The sequence below is a fragment of the Mycteria americana genome, chromosome 2, assembly GCF_035582795.1.
Source record: "Mycteria americana isolate JAX WOST 10 ecotype Jacksonville Zoo and Gardens chromosome 2, USCA_MyAme_1.0, whole genome shotgun sequence".
NCBI classification, from domain to species: Eukaryota; Metazoa; Chordata; class Aves; order Ciconiiformes; family Ciconiidae; genus Mycteria; species Mycteria americana.
Genome location: NC_134366.1, coordinates 45,091,529 through 45,110,105, shown reverse-complemented (window position 1 = coordinate 45,110,105; position 18,577 = coordinate 45,091,529). Strand labels below are relative to the sequence as shown.

Below are 18,577 nucleotides of genomic sequence, written 5' to 3'. Positions count from 1 at the left end.
CATAAGTTTTCCTGAAAGTTTTGGCCACTGTAACCACTTCACAACTCAGTTGTTTTAAGTAGTGCAAGAAACATTGAGGGGAGGGGGACAACATGGGAGAACATGACTCCACACATCGCCAAAGAGCATCAAACACACACATTTCCAGCTTAAGTGACAGGATGCAAAGGATAGGGGGATCCAGCCATAATAACCATTCCTGACAACCCACAGAGAGGCACCACTGCATTAGAGGAATCACAGCCGTACAAGCCGCTCCATGAGCGGCAACTGCATCTAACAGTTTGCCACAAGATATCCTGCAAAAACCTCAGAGATCAGCATGCCCTAGTTGGGCTAATGCAGGTAGATGACACTCTCAGATCCCCTCACAGATTCATATAAAAAGGAAGCATGTGTCAACCTGAGCTCCATATCCTTTTTGACAAGGGCATATTACCTGATGGGGCTGTGAACTGGACCATCTGCTGTAGGAAGGAGCACCAGAAGTCTTGTTGGCTGTAGTTCTCTGCAAGATAAAAGATAGACATGTCAAATATTCATCAACATCTCCATCATTCACACAGTCAGCTTCACCAATCTCAACCACGTAAACTCCCACAGTAAAAAAAAACCCTAAACAAAAACCTCAAGAAACCGTAAATATGATACAGTAGCATTAAAAATCTCAGAGATTCAAGTTTGCTGAATTTGCTACCAATGCTCTGTTCAGCCTTGGACCTCAGAACCTCGATTCTCACCTCAACTTCTGCATGTCACCTAGATTGCAAATTTAAATGCTGAGCCCTAACCTAAACTGGGGCTGCAAAGCACTACCCTTCAGCCAGGTAATTCACTCAGATTAAGCAAACATGCTCTAAATTCACATTTATTCCAGAAAGGCATCATTTAAAGGGGTTTGTCTGCCTGTTCCAAGAAGTTATATCTGTATTTTTCCCTAACTCATAGTGATGTTTCATTCCATACTTCATACTAGTTTTATAGAAGCTGTTCTTAACTCATAGAAAATAAAGCAAAATTGTTCTTTCAGAATCACTTCACCTTACTCAAAAATGAAACTTGGATATTTTTGGAATAGGTAATAAAAGAGATTAGTTATTTACCAACTTCTTTTGAAGAAAAACCACAATCTTTATGATTTATCCCCATACTTCTTTCACCAACTTCCCTATATTTGTTTTCTGAAGCACTAAGAAAAAAAGACCATACCATGGACTTTCATATCCAATATAGTGTCACATACAGACCTTACAATCAAACCGACTTTGATACTGCAGAAGAATCAATATAATATGGTGTCTAGAAGAACACCACCAATTATTTTAGTACACATTACCCCCGGTTTCAAAATTATTTTATACCATGAACTTCTATGCCATTTACTCCTAGTTTAGGCTAGAGCCTAGTGTAACACAGAGCTCCTCCAAATCCACCCCTCACTTACGCAAAATTTGGTGCTTCAGAACAAGCCCCAGAACACCACACACCACTGTCAGTAGCCAAATATCTTGCAAGTATGTCAATATATATTGTGTAAGCTCAGGTACTACAGAAACCTTGTGACAACAAGGCTATCTATCAGGAAGATCAGATAGATTTGAGTTACCTACTCATGAGATCTGAATTCAAACAGGCTTTCCAGACATGAGATATTAATTTATCAGTACATTATGACACCAGCAGGATGCTAATAGGGGGACAGATTCATATTTGAACCATATGGACATAAATTATACTAAAAAAATGCAAGTAAGACAATCCATGTGAGATTTATACCACAATGTAGTATACTCTTTGTAAGTATGAAAATAAATAGCTTATGGCTTTTAACACCCAAGGATATAGTACATTTCTATGCCAATTATAACCACTAGGGCTTATACATCATTACATATTCTAAAGCTGGCATGTCATTTCCACTAATGAGAAACAGCCACTGCTGTAATTGTGCTTTTGTGCTAGTCTATCAAAAAGCAGTTATTTTACAAATTTAATTATTAGCATTACTGTATAGTGTATTTAGCTTCTTCTAGACACCCTTAGAAGGATAGGCATTTTTTAATAAACAGATACGCCACGCAATAGAACACTTTCTTTTGATAGAAACTTCAGAAAAGACAAACTGCACACAATGTTGATTTCAGCTTTATAAAAACTTATGAAAACTATCTCCATCTGCTCCAGAAGAAAGAGTGGTCAATCTACGAATAACAAGTTGAATAAAGAGATAGCTGGAATTTTTCTGGAAGCATCTGGAAGTTGTTTTCCAGCAAGATACCTTTCCACAAGCACCACAAGCACCACACACCTTTCTTAATTAATATATAATGTATGTCTGCCTTTAGTATTGTCCAATAAAAACTGCATATTCCTCCTGTCTAAACACATACATAGCAGTCTGGTTTCATTACTTACTCCAACACCTGTTACCTCTAGTAAGTACATTTCCTCTACAGTAATCGCTCTTTTGAACTCTTCCACCTTAATTTCAAGGACATCCCAAAGAACGATATCCCACAGAGAAACAGTACCACAATATTGCAGAGAAACAAGAGAACCCTTTCCAGGCCAGGCAGCCAGCAGACAAATACTTCCAGAGACAAAGGCAGAAGATCATTTTTTGCCTAACTTTACAAACAAAAAGGACCAGAGCACCAGAAGTATTTAGAAGCTAGCCTCCATCTTCTAATTTGATTAAGAGGTAGGCACTTTACAAAAAAATTTGTAAAAACAGTAGTATAAAAGGTCTAAGATCAGCATTTATTTCCCCTATCCTCTCAGGCTTGCCCCCCCCCCCCCCATATATCAATGAGTAGGATCACTTGCATGTTCCAAGGCAATCAAAATATTAGGTTATAGAGCAAAGGTTTACACTGCTTACACGCAGGAGCTTCTATATCAGATCATTTAGAGTAGATTCTGAAAGATCTGGAAAATACTTCCATCTGAGTCCCTCTCCAAGTTCTAAGGGGCAGCAGGAAAAAACCTGAAGGCTAGACCACATCCCTTGCTTGTCTCAGCAGTTAAAATATTTGAGGCAAGTGACTTAAAAAAAACATACATAAACAAAGTCCAAACACACACACACTCTCACTCTTATTTCACTGCAATCAGTAGAAATTGGACAACCACCTACCTTTAGGAGTATGACCCTTCACACTTCGCAGCCAAGATCACAAGCTAGACCACATTCTCTGCAGGATGAACAGCTTTTGCACACAGCTTGCACTACAAAGGAGACCTTGAGGTGTTGCATTTTCACTAGGTATTTTACCAGGGAGAACCTGGGCTGCATTTAATCCCTTAAGCCACATCCCTTTCTTCAGTTAAAATCACCTTCCTCATCACTCTCCCTTTTGAGAAAGAAGGAGCACGTACACAGAACGCTTAAGGACTCTCCCTCTGGCACAATTAGCACTTGAGCCCAAGCCCTGGACATATTCCCCCCCCCCAGTCTTGTAGAACTCCCTGACAGCATTATTTGAAACATCTAAACCAAGTAGTTCTCAAGTCTCCCAAGCCCTCCAGCAAGCCCCCCCCTTGGCTAACTTTATATCCAGCCCTTAAACCTTCCCAGCCCATTTCTGCTCCCTGCAAGCTGTCTCTCAGCCATATGTAGGTACAAAAAAAAACCCTCCCCAACTATTAAAAACTAATTAGGACTGACTGTTCTAATTACCTGCTTGCCAAAGCTGTTCCTTATGTCCTTGCCCCCCTCCTCATTCCCCCCACCTGTGAAGAGAGGTTAAACTCACACAGCTGCAGGTGACCACCAGTCACTTTAAAAGACCAATGAACTTCTGCTGAAAACTTTAGAAAGGTAAAACAATTTTCGCAGCAGACTGTACTTCTGAAGGCAATAAAACTGCCAATTGGACATGTGGGTTTTGGTGGCTGAGCTGGAAGTTATGGAAAAAAAAAAAGAAGGGAGAGAGGAAAGCTGGTGGTCTGCACACCGCTGCCCAGACAACAGTCAGTATGAGAGGAGAAAATCTGATGTAGGTGCAGGTGCAACACATCTCCAAGCATATGGCCAGACCCAAGCCTGAACATGAGGAACGCTGATGAAACATCAGGCTGCCTCCAAATCCCAGTGAGAGCAGGAAAAACGTACTTTTCATAGCAGTGAAGTGGCACAGATAAAAGAAGAGCAAATGACGCAGTGTACGTGCAAAGCTGCTGTTTTATAATGCAGTTTGCAGGAGAACTGTTTTCTCAGAAGATTCTTACTACTGAACGCAGTAGATAACAAAATCACAGAATCGTATAGGTTGGAAAAGACCTTTAAGATCATCGAGTCCAACCATAAACCTAACACTACCAAGACCACCACTACACCATGTCCCTAAGCACCTCATCCAAATGTCTTTTAAATACCTCCAGGGATGGCGACTCAACCACTTCCCTGGGCAGCCTGTTCCAATGCTTGATAACCCTTTCAGAGAAGTAAAATTTCCTAATATCCAGTCTAAACCTCCCCTGGTGCAACTTGAGGCCATTTCCTCTTGTCCTATCACTTGTTACCTGGGAGAAGAGACCGACCCCCACCTCTCTACAACCTCCTTTCAGGGAGTTGTAGAGAGCGATAAGGTCTCCCCTCAGCCTCCTTTTCTCCAGGCTAAACAGTCCCAGCTCCCTCAGCCGCTCCTCACAAGACTTGTGCTCCAGACCCTGCACCAGCTTCCTTGCCCTTCTCTGGACACGCTCCAGCACCTCAATGTCTCTCTTGTAGTGAGGGGCCCAAAACTGAACACAGTATTTGAGGTGCGGCCTCACCAGTGCCGAGTACAGGGGCACGATCACTTCCCTAGTCCTGCTGGCCACACTATTTTTGATACAAGCCAGGATGCTGTTGGCCTTCTTGGCCACCTGGGCACACTGCAAGAAGCCAGAAAAAAACTTTTAGCAGAATACATGGAAATCTGAGTATGGCTTAACAGGAGAGCTCATGAAAAGATATTTTACTATTTCATTCTTGGGCTAAGGCTATTAGTGACTGTATACAATACAAGCCAAGATCGTATACAGTCCATAAATAATTTCTCATTCAGTCAAGGAAAGCTTCAATGTAAGGCCACACTTCAAAATGAGGAAAGAAAAGCAGAGCACAGAGAAAGGGTTACAAGTGTCGTTACTCTGACAATATTTCTAAAATAAAAAAAAGATATATATTCTGATAATAAAGCCAAAGTTTATAACTTGTTCTACAGCCAAATAAACTTACAAAGCCTTCTGATGGGCATGGCAATTCATCCCGTTAGTTTGGAAAAGTATCTTAAGATGGGTTGAATTACTGTCTGGAAGTACCTGTCTCCTTCCATCCTCTCACTGGAGAGCGAGGCTAAACAGCCAGTTTAAGTGAGACATCTAACTTTGGATGGCTAATGTTAGGTGAAATTAAATCTACCCACACTCCCTGTTCTCCTTCCTACCAAGGGACCTAGGCAATTTGTCCTCTTCTAGGGTTTAAAGGGTTATTATGGTAGTAAATTTGCTATGTAATCGGGGTACATTTGAACTGCCTTATGAACTCCTACAAACTGTGATAATCTTTCAAATGCAGCTCTCTGGTAAAGACATGAAATACTGTCTTGACTTTCAGGACTTAGAATTTTTTGGCTGGGCAAGAAGGGGAGAAAAGATTTTTTCTTATAAATAGATAAAACATAATATGAAAGTAAATGGAAGATAATACTAAACATTTAACCATATCAAAACCATTTTTTTCAGAGAAAAAACTACTTTGACTTATACCTGTAGTTCTTTGAGAATACACTTATAGTTACATGATATACATTGTATACTACCAACTCCTGGGTTCTTCAATTTCCTGGCCTAAAATCTTGCTGGCATTCAGCAGGTATCTTGCTGTGCTGGTTTTGGCTGGGATAGAGTTAAATTTCTTCATAGCAGCTAGTATGGGGGTATATGTCAGATTTGTGCTGGGAACACTGTTGATAATACAGGGATGTTTTTGTTACTGCTGAGCAGTGCTTGCACAGAGTCAAGGCCTTTTCTGCCTCTCACCCCACCCCACCAGCGAGTAGGCTGGGGGTGCACAAGAGGCTGGGAGGGGACACGGCTGGGACAGCTGACCCCAATGACCAAAGGGCTATTCCATACCATATGGCGTCATGCTCAGTGTATAAAGCTGGGGGAAGAAGAAGGAAGGGGGGATGTTTGGAGTGATGGCGTTTGTCTTCCCACGTAACCATTATGCGTGATGGAGCCCTGCTTTCCTGGAGATGGCTGAACACCTGCCTGCCCATGGGAAGCAGTGAATGAATTCCTTGTTTTGCTTTGCTTGCATGCACGGCTTTTGCTTTACCTATTAAACTGCCTTTATCTCAACCCACACGTTTTCTCACTTTTCTGATTCTCTCCCCCATCCCACTGGGGGGAGTGAGCGAGCGGCTGTGTGGGGCTTAGTTGCCAGCTGGGGTTGAACCATGACACTTGCTCATCAGTTTTACTGGAGATGTTGCTTGTTTATAGAGTATAGAGTCCAGCTGTTTATGAGAAGGCTGGTATCAAACTCAGGATATATTTTGCACTGTCCAATACCTAGATTACCTTTTTTCTATTATTTGCTATGGAATTTCCCTGATTTTTCCTTAAATTCAAAAATTCATTTGCTGAACAAAGTAATAGTGACATCTGACAACACTGTAAGATGTCAAGGCACTGAAGTTCTTTCTTTGAAGTTTGCTTTCTTTTTTTCATGGAGCTTTGTCTATCTGTGACTTTTGCAAAGAGGAACCAGTAATGTTATGTTAAAAAGGAACAATATTCAATGGCTGTTTATTGACAGATACAGGCTTTTGGGTTCACTTGTTTATTTTATTTTATTTCACAGCAGGAGTTTGTGAAGAGAAACACAAGTGAAAAATAAAGTTTTAACCTCTCATACTATAAAGGGCTTTATGACTCTCCAGAAACAAATAGTGGTTGAAGTCCTTTTGCCATTAACCATAGCAGACTGGGGGGGTGACGACGGGGGGAAGGGGGGACTGGTTTTTGAACTACTGAGTTTTATTTCTTTTTACTGATTGAGCTTATTCCACAAAAATGCAGTATAGAAAATGACAAGTTATTAATTTCTATATACAAGTTAAATAGAAAAGGTGACAACTTATCTGATTTTATCTGACCAAAAGTAGTGCTTAGAGGAACTACAGAGTCTGAAATTTGAACCAGTCATATCCCTTGAAACAACATAGACTTCATGCCTACATATCAATCCATCCCTGCCTCTGGTCTGGCTCCAGACAGTCTTAAGCCTTGTTGATCCTCTGTGTGGGGTAAGACCTCGCACACTTAATGATACTAAATCCTTCACAGCCTCTTCCTCACAAACGTCATCTCAATGGATCAGAGCAGTCTGCTCAGTGGAAAGGGTCTCTCTGTGCTTCCAATCTGGTATCACACCTGGCTCCATGGGGAGACAAACCCCACTGAAGCCCGTTCATTACAGATGTGCCGCTCACCCATGAAGCCATTTTCACTCTTGTGCCATAAATATACACAATTCCTTGCTCCCTTCAAAACCTCGTCCCATTTTTCAACAACACCAATACTACGCTGGAAATTCATAGCTAGTGCCACTCTGGACATAAGACAAAACAAATTGCAAATACTTTAAAGATCCATGGTTTCTTCAATACCATATAAGTAAAATTAATTTTCAGGTTCTCATTTCTCACAGTTAAAAATCCTCCAGAACTGCCTAGAAAACTACCTGCTTTCTAGTGAGACTAGCACTATGAAATTCCAGAGAGATGGATTTTTTTTTTTTTTTGGTCAGAAAAATGAAGACAGAAAAGGTTGATAATTAGATTAATAACAGGAACATCATTCCATTACAGCTATGCTGCAGTTTTTACCATTTGATGGCAAGCATTGCTGATCATGGGGTTAGGACACAAAATGAAAGGTAGAGGTGTTGACAGCAGTGGAACGACGGTATGTGGCATGACAGTATGGTCTTCTCTTCCATGCAAAGGACGCATAATGCATTCTTTAGCTGGCTTGGCAGCTGAGTGAATAGCGTATGTCAAAGTGACATCATTGTTTTGCAGTGATGAGATGATACAAGAGAATCATCAAGTATGTTGTCCCATAAAAGTGTAAAATCAAGAAGAAAGTGTTAAAAAAGCAGCTGATCTGGATACAGTGGTCAGGGTGTAAAATGTAACAGAATTATGAGAGGTAAAGTTTGTAAGTTAATTGTAAATGAAATACATTCATAAGTTGTGTATGAAAAAGTGTGCAGTGGGAAAACAAACTTTCCTTAAGATTGTTGCACAATGTCATCAGGGATTACTTCCTCTAGCTTACAGAAATCAATGTTATGACATGAAGAGACAGAGCAGGAGAGATATTGACTGAGCTGTCAACCATAGGAGTACATCTCTCTGAACCTGTGGGTTTGGGCTTTGATGAAGCAAATGCATTCAGTAGACATTTTTATAGGAACTCAGGCACTCACTCAAAGTACTCACTTGCATTTTATATCCACTGTCTACTCTTGGTCATCAACATAGTGACTCATAATTTTTGAGGTGAAATTGCCAAAAGTATAATTCATCTATTACTCACCCCAACAGTGGATTCTTGACAGTTTAGCAATTTGACGTGGCCTCTGAACCATGGTGTAGGGCTTGTTATGACACTGTGATTCCCCCTCTTTTTTCTCTTTGTCCACTCCTGTTCACCAATTTAATACAGATATTTTGGTACCCTGGAAGGAAAAAAATTCTGGACAAAGCCAGGGATGAAAATATCCTCTCTTCAGAAACTCTCTTTACACTTACCAACCAGCAGTTTTGTGTTAAACAAAAAAACCTTAACTTCATGACCTCCATATCCTACTTGATTGTTAAAGCTAATAATGAATGTATTTGAAATTTCAAATTATATCTTTAAATAGGGATGAAGTCCTCAAGCCTTTTACACCTCACAAACTGAATAAGAACTGATATTAGAGATTGCACTACCCATCTCAAACCACATCTACCTTAGCAGAACTGGCTGGTCAAGCTCGAGCCAACAATACTGTAGCCATTAATTCCTTCTCCATGCCCATTTGTATCGGCCAACGAAAGTGCAGTGTACTTGAATCACAAACAAGCTGAACAACTGTTACTGTTGGTGACAAGCAACAACTTCTTTCTTAGGAATTTTAATATGGTGAAAGAACTTCTCATCTCTGTGGAGATGCTACATACACCATGATTTGCTGTGCAGTCAGCACTTTCTCCCAAAGCCAGAGAGTTTGAAGATAAGCTGCAAGGAGATCGAGGAACAACCTTCAAGTATTCCAGATGGAGTTGATGTAAAGTTGGCATCCTTACCCCATAAAGTGTACAATTAAGAAATTGTAAGAAAGTCACAAGATTTGGAAACACGTAATAAGATAAGGAGGAGAAATCATCGCAGCTTGAGTGAAAAAAAGAAAAACAAGAATATGGAAACATTCGATGCTTTGAGGTCAAGAACACTCCCAAGCACTTACAGAGAAGGTAGGGAAGCACATCACAGCCATATGAGAGATAATATAGTCAGAAAGTGGATTTTTAAAAGTTAGCAGCTGCTTCTGTGGAAAAAAGACCACAAGGTAGGAAGTAAGTATTAGTATTATGTTGAGCGATGTTGTATTATCAGCAATCAGTAACTTTAAACAGCCAGGGAACACAACAGTACTGATATTACCAGGACATCTTCTCCTATTGAAAGAATGCACAATGAAATATAAGATGCATTATCAGAAGAACTTGGAACATATGACATCTTTTATGTCCTTTGGATTCTCACCATTTTCCTAAGTAAATGAAACGCTGGGGCACAAGGAGGTGTAGGGAACTAGCCATAAAAAAGACAGTCTTGGATATGGCAGACAGTGGAATGGGACTAGTTTTGTGGGACTGAAAGATATGGCTTTCTTCAGAAGTTTGCACAGATCTGAAAAAATGGAATTAACAGGTATATGTTGATTTGAGACAAAGGAATAACACCAGGAACGTAAAAGAATTTCATTGTAGTGAGAGCTATTGTCTTCCAGCAGGTATTCTGAGAAAGATACCTGTCCCATTAAAAAGGCAGACCAGAAAAGTTACCCAGAATCTTTGAGTAATATCAGGTCTGAGGTGTTAAAAGATAACAAAGTGACCACACAAAAGACTGACACTGAGTAGGAGACCTTCAGAGATACACTATAGAGAGTATCAAAAATCATTAGAGGAACAAATGCAAATATAAAAACAATGAATGCTTTCATAAAGGTGTGTGGGGATCTTTCCTTCTTTTATTAATGTTCACCAAAGATAATAAGAATTCAGAATTATGCTTACATTGAAGATTATAATAAAGCCAGAACAGAGAAGAGCCTTTATAAGATAATGCAAAAGACAATAGTGCAGAAATTGAAGTAAAAGATGGTATACCATAGATGTACTAATCAGAATATTTTACATGTATTTCAGTACTGGGAGGCAAAGACATGAATCATGAAGGTTCAGGAAAGTACAAAAATAAAAATTTTTATTTGCAAACAATGCAATCATAGAAAGGTGGATGAGGTACTCTAATGATCTCTTTAATGGTGAGACAGATAAAAGTGAACAACAAAAGGCTATTTTCTAGATAAATGAGTCATTCTCAGAAGAATCAAATTTTTAAAGTATTCAAAAGGCAATTAGACATTCAGAAAAAATGCTGGCAATTCCTGCTAAATTATTAAGATCAGGACACAATAAGCTTAGTCAAATTTTTTACAACGTAATTTTGAAAACATTCCCAAGGAGTGGAAAGAGAAAGTCACATTTGCAATTTCAAAATAGGGATGTATTCAAAATGTAAGAATTATTGGTACATTTCTTCTCATTACGACCTCAAAAATCCATCCTCCATACCTTTTACAGACACATACTCATTAAACAGAGGAAACAGTGAGAGACAGCGAGTATTGGTGTCTGGCAAAGAGCATGATGTTCCCTCCCAAGATTAGTCACAAAAAATGAAAACAAGCAATCAATTTCAGTTAGATGTTGTCTCAAGAGAAAATGCTGATATAAACACAATTAAAGAGTAATTTCTTAGAGGATTTAGGAAGAATATGCTAGTGGGTCTTTGGCCTGCAGGGAGAGGATCTGACATCTTGGAAGAAAATAGCACAAGCATGTAACTTTGTCTAATGTGTAGAAAGTTGAGTGCTTTCTAAGTAGGGAGATAATGGAAGTTCTGCTCTGTTTCACAGCAATCCAGTGCTAAGGTGGGAAGAGGAAGAAGCCCCATACTTTTCAGAGCAGTCCAGTCATTGGGAGAGTCTGGGGTTGGAAGGAACGGAAGCAATCTGCCTCGAGTTCTGAGCAAGTGGCTGCTGTAGAAAAGACAAGATAGGAAGAAAAGGGTGTTTTCAGATCAATGAACATACCAAGAAAAACTCAAGGAATATAAAACCAGGTAAATAGCTGTATAATTATAAGATTTTCAGCAAGCCTTCTGTCAGGCAATGACATGAGGGTGCAATGAGTTTGGTAGCTTAAACACTTGGCAGTATTAAATAATAGTACAAGTTTGTGGGAGGAAGAAATTAAATTATTTGCTACTTTGACCCTAGTGACAGTGGGGAAATTTGTCTTTATACTCTTGTTTTCCTAAAAAAAACCCCTAAAAAGTCACCGAAGTCAAAACAGGGATCATTTGACTAGATTAGCACTGATACTGCCTAATCATCAGCTGAGACAAGGAGCTGACAAACTGAAGGGGTGACATTGTACTGCAGTTTGACTTGTAGTCAGTGCTGGCATAATATAACTAGCATGGGTGACAGCCGCTGTGACTGTGAAGCGGTACAAGGTTTACTACCTGTCAACCACCACAGCAAACTTGCCGGGCTCCTGGGTACATAAAGTACTCTCATTTTGTTGCAGGCATTTCTGCAGAGAATTACTGAGAATACACTTAGCTGACTGTTTTGCACAGGATCCACACCACCACTGTTAATGCCCAAGCAATGTGTTGGATGTGATTTTTATAGACAGATTCTAGTAATCCAGATAATACTCTTTTGGAAACAGTATGCTCGCTTATCCAAAGGCTGTGAAATCCTACACCTGCTGTCTCCACCTACCTTCCTCTTCTACCAGTACGAGCCTTTAGGTTCTCCTCGTTCGACATCCCTGTGCTTGCTCCCTGCATTCAGCTTGCGCTCCTTCTCCCCCAGGCCTATCACACAATCTAAATCCCAGCACCACAGAAGGTGAGACAGGCATTCAAATTTGGCTGTCACTGCAAGAGGAGAGATGCGACATAGTGGCTAGAGCAGCAATAACTGCGAAAATGTATCATCCCAGCTTCTCCAAATGTCCCTCCCTGCGCTGTGATCGAGGCACACCACGGCAATAAATCCTTCTAAGAGCCCTTAAATCTATCACACTAATTGCTAAATGTGGAGTAGCCATTCATCTTTCCTGGTAACATTGCAATCCATGAATTTGCTGTAAGATTTTTTTTTTAATGTTTTCTTATGATTAAAGCATAAAAGAAAAGAAAAAGTAACATCACTGTCTACTTTCAGGCTAGTGCTTCTTTTTGAAGCCTGGAAAGGAGTTCAGGATGGAAAACATGAAAGATAAGGAGAACTGTCAACAGAAAGGGACAGATATTTCCCTGCTCTATTCACATGCATTCTTAGCACTTAAGACACTTATTTCTAGACAGTAAAATGAATAAATAACACACGTATTTTCAGAAATTTCCTAATAACCTTCTCTTTAAATTTCTTTCTAGAAATCTCACAGCAAGTGTCCATTCATTTAGCATAGAGAGTGAGTGAAACTGGACTGTATTTTCACAGAGAGGTCAAATATTTAAAATAATAATATTCTTTGGAGTTGGTCGATAAATATATATGGAAATAGACTTCAAGGAAAACATGAGAGGCAAACTTGGGATCGTGAGCATGTCCCTTGTCAATTTGTTCAGTGTACAGTAACCCTGACAAATTAAGAAAATTCCAAGTGCATTAGGAAAGGCTGCCCTCTTCAGCCAAACTTAATAAAAGGTACAAGAAGAAGTTCTAAGTGTCTTGAAGTTAAAATAAAAATGTGGTGAAATGAACTGTGCAGTGCAGTATCAACATAATATCAACTTTCTTCTGCTTAATAACAATTTGCTACTACATAAAGAAAAGCGCTTCTTGTCATTAGCTACATATTACTGTGTGTTTGTTTAGACTCACTACAGATCTATTAATACATTTTCTATAAGGCTGCTAAAACGTTCACTCATATGCTGAAATACAGAGACATAATTAATTAAGAAAGCTATTGAGTCTGAGCTTTCCCTATACTGTCATATGGAAGTTAGTGCTGAATTTCTATCACATGGGAATTTTCATTAAACACGATAAACTTGCTTCTTTTCTCTAACAAAACTTGGGGTTTAGATACATTTTGATCTCCCTAGCGATCCAAAAGAGTGAGTGGAAAAATGTTTTTGTCATCGTGATTGGTGTTTTATACTTGATGACTATTTTAAATTTCTTTTCCTTAAATCTTTCATCAACAATTAGGAAACTGAGCTTACTTAGCCAGAAAGTTACTTTTCTTTTCCTCACTATTGGTCATCTGAGTATCTTCGCAGGTGAAATTGTGGATTTTTATCTTGCATCACACCAGGTGGCAAAACGCAAGGCCACCAGGTACTTTACTGGAGAATATGAATGAAATTTCATAAGGAAGATGACCTGTATGAAGAAAATAACTGTATCTGGGTTTACCACTGTAAATAACAGCTTCCAATTTATTGGGGAAGGTGAGGTGGACATAAATATTATTAGCAGTGTTTTACTTTGAAAAGTGAAAGACATATCATGGAATCCGCCGAGGAGAACGAGAATTACAGATTATGCTCCACAATACCAAACCTGATACTTATCTATCAAAATTTTTCAAGTCCTGTAACAGGACCTGGGACTGTACTAGGCAAACTTTTAACAGTCATGACTTGTCAATATAGCCTCCTAAAGTTGCTCCAGCACAGGGAGCAGAGACAACGCCACTAAAAGAGGAAGTATTACTAGTGACAGAAAGATACAAGGGATTTAACTGCCAGCTTGATGGAAGTTTCTCCCTTCATCCTTAGACATAGTCTTTTTTCTAGCTTTTCAGCAAAGCCTCCAATGTCATGATGCCTCGGGGGAACATGCCTAACTGCCCAATAAGTTCATGAGCTGAGATATGGCTCTTATTCATTGCCAAACGCTTTTTTTTTGGTCTCAAAGCACTTCCCCTAAGCATGATAAATCCAGTTCATTCTATATTCTGCTCCAAAATTTGAACAGAGTTTCCTGCCTCCTTCTCCACATCACACAGGCTTTCTAGACAACAGGTAATATCTTCTTTAAATGTCTCTTCCCACAGAAAGTCTCTTGAGCCTGTGATACAGGCAGCATTTCTAAGTTCACTTTAACAAAACCCCCACATTCTTAACTTTAACCATGTGGGGAACTCCCTCTGAAGGCTTCTCTTTATTTTTGCCTTTCTTAAATAGGATTCGGTTTAAGATGTACTTTAAGTTAAGCATTACTTAAATGCTTTGTTGAACTGGGGCCTGAAATGGGACTTTAATTTCCTTAACAACTCTCAATATACCATTACTAGAATAAATGTAGAAAAATCAGACTTTCTGAAAAAATGTGTCTCAAGGGCACTAGTACAAGCAAATTATGGAGAAGTTAAATAATGGCAAACTATAAATCTCATCTCTACCAACACTTACCCATCTGTCTTACCAGTATGCTAAGGAGCAGGTCTTGTTTAAAGACTGAGACGTTAGAGCTGGAAATGAATACTTGCCTTTTAGTCCCCTCCTATACTACGGTATTCAGTTTCATGTATAATTGATGGGCTGAAATTTTAAGATAGATAGGGTAAATAAATTATGAGTATTCAAAATAACACCCTTTTGCCAGTAAAACCATGTTATTCTTCACTCTGACTCAGCCACCTCTCGTGCTGCTATCTTTATTTATAGGAGCAGTATTTTCTGTGATTTTGTAGTATATGCTTAATAAAATGATTTCGATGGAAAACATAACCATGATTTTGTAATAATCAAAATACAGTACAGTTTTGTTTGGGTATTTTTTCTCCATTCAATTGAGACATAGTGTAAAAGAAAGGCATATTAGTTGAATACCAGCATTTTATATGCTACTGCTAGTTCTTGCACAATAGAATTCCTGAGAACTGTGCCGTAATTCTTTCCTGCAGTGAAACACAGGGGTGTCCACATTGGCATTCTTGAATTTTCTTACACTGTTAAATTATAAGACTGCTTGTACTATGAAGGGAGCTTGGGTTATGAATTTTCTGAAGTGACAGATTCCGTTATATAAACCACTGGTGAGTCTGGGAACGCCATTCAACATTTTCAGCTTTGGAATTAATTTTATTCTCCTTCTTCCCATTAGGAAATTACAAATGTTCACAGTTTTACTGGTAAGGAGTGCAGTTTCCATGACAAAGTCACATCCCTGGGAAAACCCCAAGTACTTCTTCCAGCCGAGGGAGGACAGAGCCATGGGTATACAGAGGTGCAGTTCTGTCCTGACAGCTGTGCACCTGTTACGGGTTACTGAGAAACTCAAACAAGGATCCTAAAACAAGGAAACTAAAAGGCAGCTCTACAAGATAGCTGCAGCATACTTCTTGTGATAGACAAGGCTGATGGACTGGGAAAAATAACAGAAGAAATAGTTTTTATGGAATGCATAATAAGCTTTTTTTTTTTTTGTAAAAATACTGTTTTTTTCTCCCATTACATGCCAGTCTTTCCACTTCTTTCAGGACCAGGCTAGTGAGAGGGCTAGTCAGGTATGTCCGCTGTCCTTCAGCGTTACAGATGTGGCATCAAAAGGCAACTGTGAAGTAACTGTCTGATACCACTTACAAAAGTTAATATCATATACAAATTACTTCGTTCAGTGACAATTCGTAATCGCAGCCTACAGAGTCCATTCAAGACTTCATAAAATAAATAGCTTGAGCAGTAAGAACTCTTCTACAGACAGCAACTTTCAGTAAAAAGTATTTGAGCAAGTAATGAACACATGAAAATTTATTAATAGAGAAAGAACACAAGAAATTAAAGGTTGTAATGGGATAAAATACAAATTCATATTGAAACATTAGAGGAAGCGCACGTAAATTCAGGGACGAGATAAAGATTATTGGTTTTTCCTTAAAGAAAAACAAGAAAGCAACCTAACTGTGTTCCAAGCACTGGCTGATAAATTCACTCAAAGAAATAGTTTGATTTTGCCTGTCTCCTTTTTCTGGGCAAAAGTCATCAAGAACGTCGCAACACCATTATTCCAAAATCTGCAAGGTTCACAGTCCTCTCAGGTACTCACCTTCAGACTTCTAACCAGAAAATGGGGGGAAACGAACAACACCCGTCCCTAAACACGCAAACTTCTCAAATAACATGTCGATATAACCTCATTACCTCTGTTAAGAACTACTTTAGATTTTACCCCCCACCCCCCGCAAATAGAAATATATAAAACTTGATGCTTCAGAGCATGTCTCCAGGTCTCTGCAATTATTCTGGGCAGAAACTCCCTAGGTGTGCACTAGGTGATTTCTAGCACCTTCTTCTCATGTTAAAGACAAGTGACAAACCTAGGCTGACCACCAGGCTCACCCACATGCAAAAGCCAAGTCAATTTTTGCACCGCTTGACCTCTCTGCGAGCATCAACATGGCCATTCACAAAATGTTCACAGCCTGCTTTCAACACCTGAACACTTTGGAAGGTGGAGTATGAAACTTTTCACAACCTTAAAGGTAAGCTTCAGTCAGCAGACGCAACTCTTGAGTAAGACAAGTAGATCTAAACATCTTAGCACTGCATTTCAGGAAGTCAGGAGTGTGGAAGAGAAAAGCTCAGACTCATAGACCCAAGCTACCAGTTGTCTGGAATACCGCAGTAAAAGCTGAAATACAGAGGAAAAACAGTTCTTCCTGGGATGTGTTACAAAAAATGTATGCTCTTGGAAAAAAACAAGAAGGAAACTGAGCTGATATTAATTAAAAATGGAAGAAATTGCTCAACACAGTTTTACTGTACTTAAACACAGTATAAATCCATTCAAGTAGTCAGGAGTGGGGCAGGGAGAGGTTAGTTTAAAATTTAATCTGGCTGTTCAGATTGCAGGCAGAAAAGCCACAATTCAACCTACACAACCTGCTTAAGTTCAACCAAAAAAATCATCAAGCAAGGGCAGAGATCCAGTGGAGCCCCAACGAGTCCTTCACCAGGGATACAGAAGAGTTCCAGTTGCGTAATACCAGTGGTGTGTTAAGCCAAGTCCTGCGTCAGGGTACTTGGCTAGTAGAAATATAATCCACAGTTGAAGCAGGCAGGCTTTCCTTATAACATAAAAGTTGTATCCAGTATGATGCATCTACACTGGCTGCATTAATAGGTTTAATATCAGGACTTCTAAATTCCCATTTTAACCTGTGGGTGTTTCAGCACACTGTACTGGGGAATGATTCTGTTCTTTGGCCAGCACAGCTTATTCCAGCTCCCTCGGAGAAATAGCCACTTCTCTTCCAGCTGTGTGATGTTGGTCTGATGTCAGATTTCATAACACCCCTTAGGTCCAACTTAGATACGCCAACACAAGATCATCATATAGGCTGGGACTGTACTCACAGACACGAATACTGAAAGAGGCCTTGGCAAAACAATCACTGAACTCACATTTGGCCTGTGTCCTTGTACCTTCAAGCTGGGATTTTCAAAGGAGTTCGAATTTCGCTGGTAGATGAACGCATAATACCCCTTCATTCCTTTGAAGAGGCCAGTCTGAAGCTGTAATGAGCCTGCAAATAGTGATTAGCATTTAAAGTGGCACCCTCAATAATAAAATCTCTGTGAGCCAGATTCTAGTTTTCTGGAAGTGAAAGACACTATTCACATTTACCTCTCAGGAGCCCATTTTTGGTCTCATACTGCTAAATGAGAGGTCACAAGGTATCAGCTCTAGTGAATTGCTCCTAGGCTCTTCAGGTAAGATTTAATTCTTGGCGCTTCATTTGCAAGCTTTCTGGAGGCTGCAGTTTGCTGCTCCCTGCTCCCTTCCCTTTCCAGCCTGAAGAGCAGTACCTGTTGTCAAGCAGGCTGCAGGAGGCTGGAGTGATACCTTCCTAGTCCAAAGACTTGCACCTCCTCCCAGGCAGGCATGAATAATCGTCTCTGAAGTCTGACTTTCCCATTATGCTCAAAAAACCTGTTCCCCACATCTGGAGCCAGACAGAGTTATGGGCTGTGAGGGTCTTTCTGGTATGCTCTGCACCTCTCCTACCTGCTGAGACCAAGCCCACGGTAGCCACTTACAGTTCAGCTCAGTCTTCAGCAAAGCATTTCATCAATAAATGTTGTACGAGGCTAGTTAAAAGCAAACGACACCGACACCAAATTGAAGCTTAGTAAAACCAAAATTACAAATTATCAAACCCGCAGCCAGGTAAAAATATCTGAACCCACAAGTGGGGAAGCGTTC

At 39.7% G+C, this 18,577-nt stretch overlaps 1 protein-coding gene across 3 annotated transcripts in view; it reads right to left on the bottom strand.

The window, feature by feature from the left end:
* RBMS3 (RNA binding motif single stranded interacting protein 3) overlaps window positions 1-18,577 on the bottom strand; it is a 723,228-nt gene that overhangs the window by 614,397 nt on the left and 90,254 nt on the right. For all 3 annotated transcript variants that reach the window (XM_075493193.1, XM_075493195.1, XM_075493194.1), the window contains one exon: window positions 440-508. In XM_075493193.1, coding sequence (XP_075349308.1) covers window positions 440-508 — 69 coding nt within the window. The remainder of the gene's footprint in view (window positions 1-439; window positions 509-18,577) is intronic.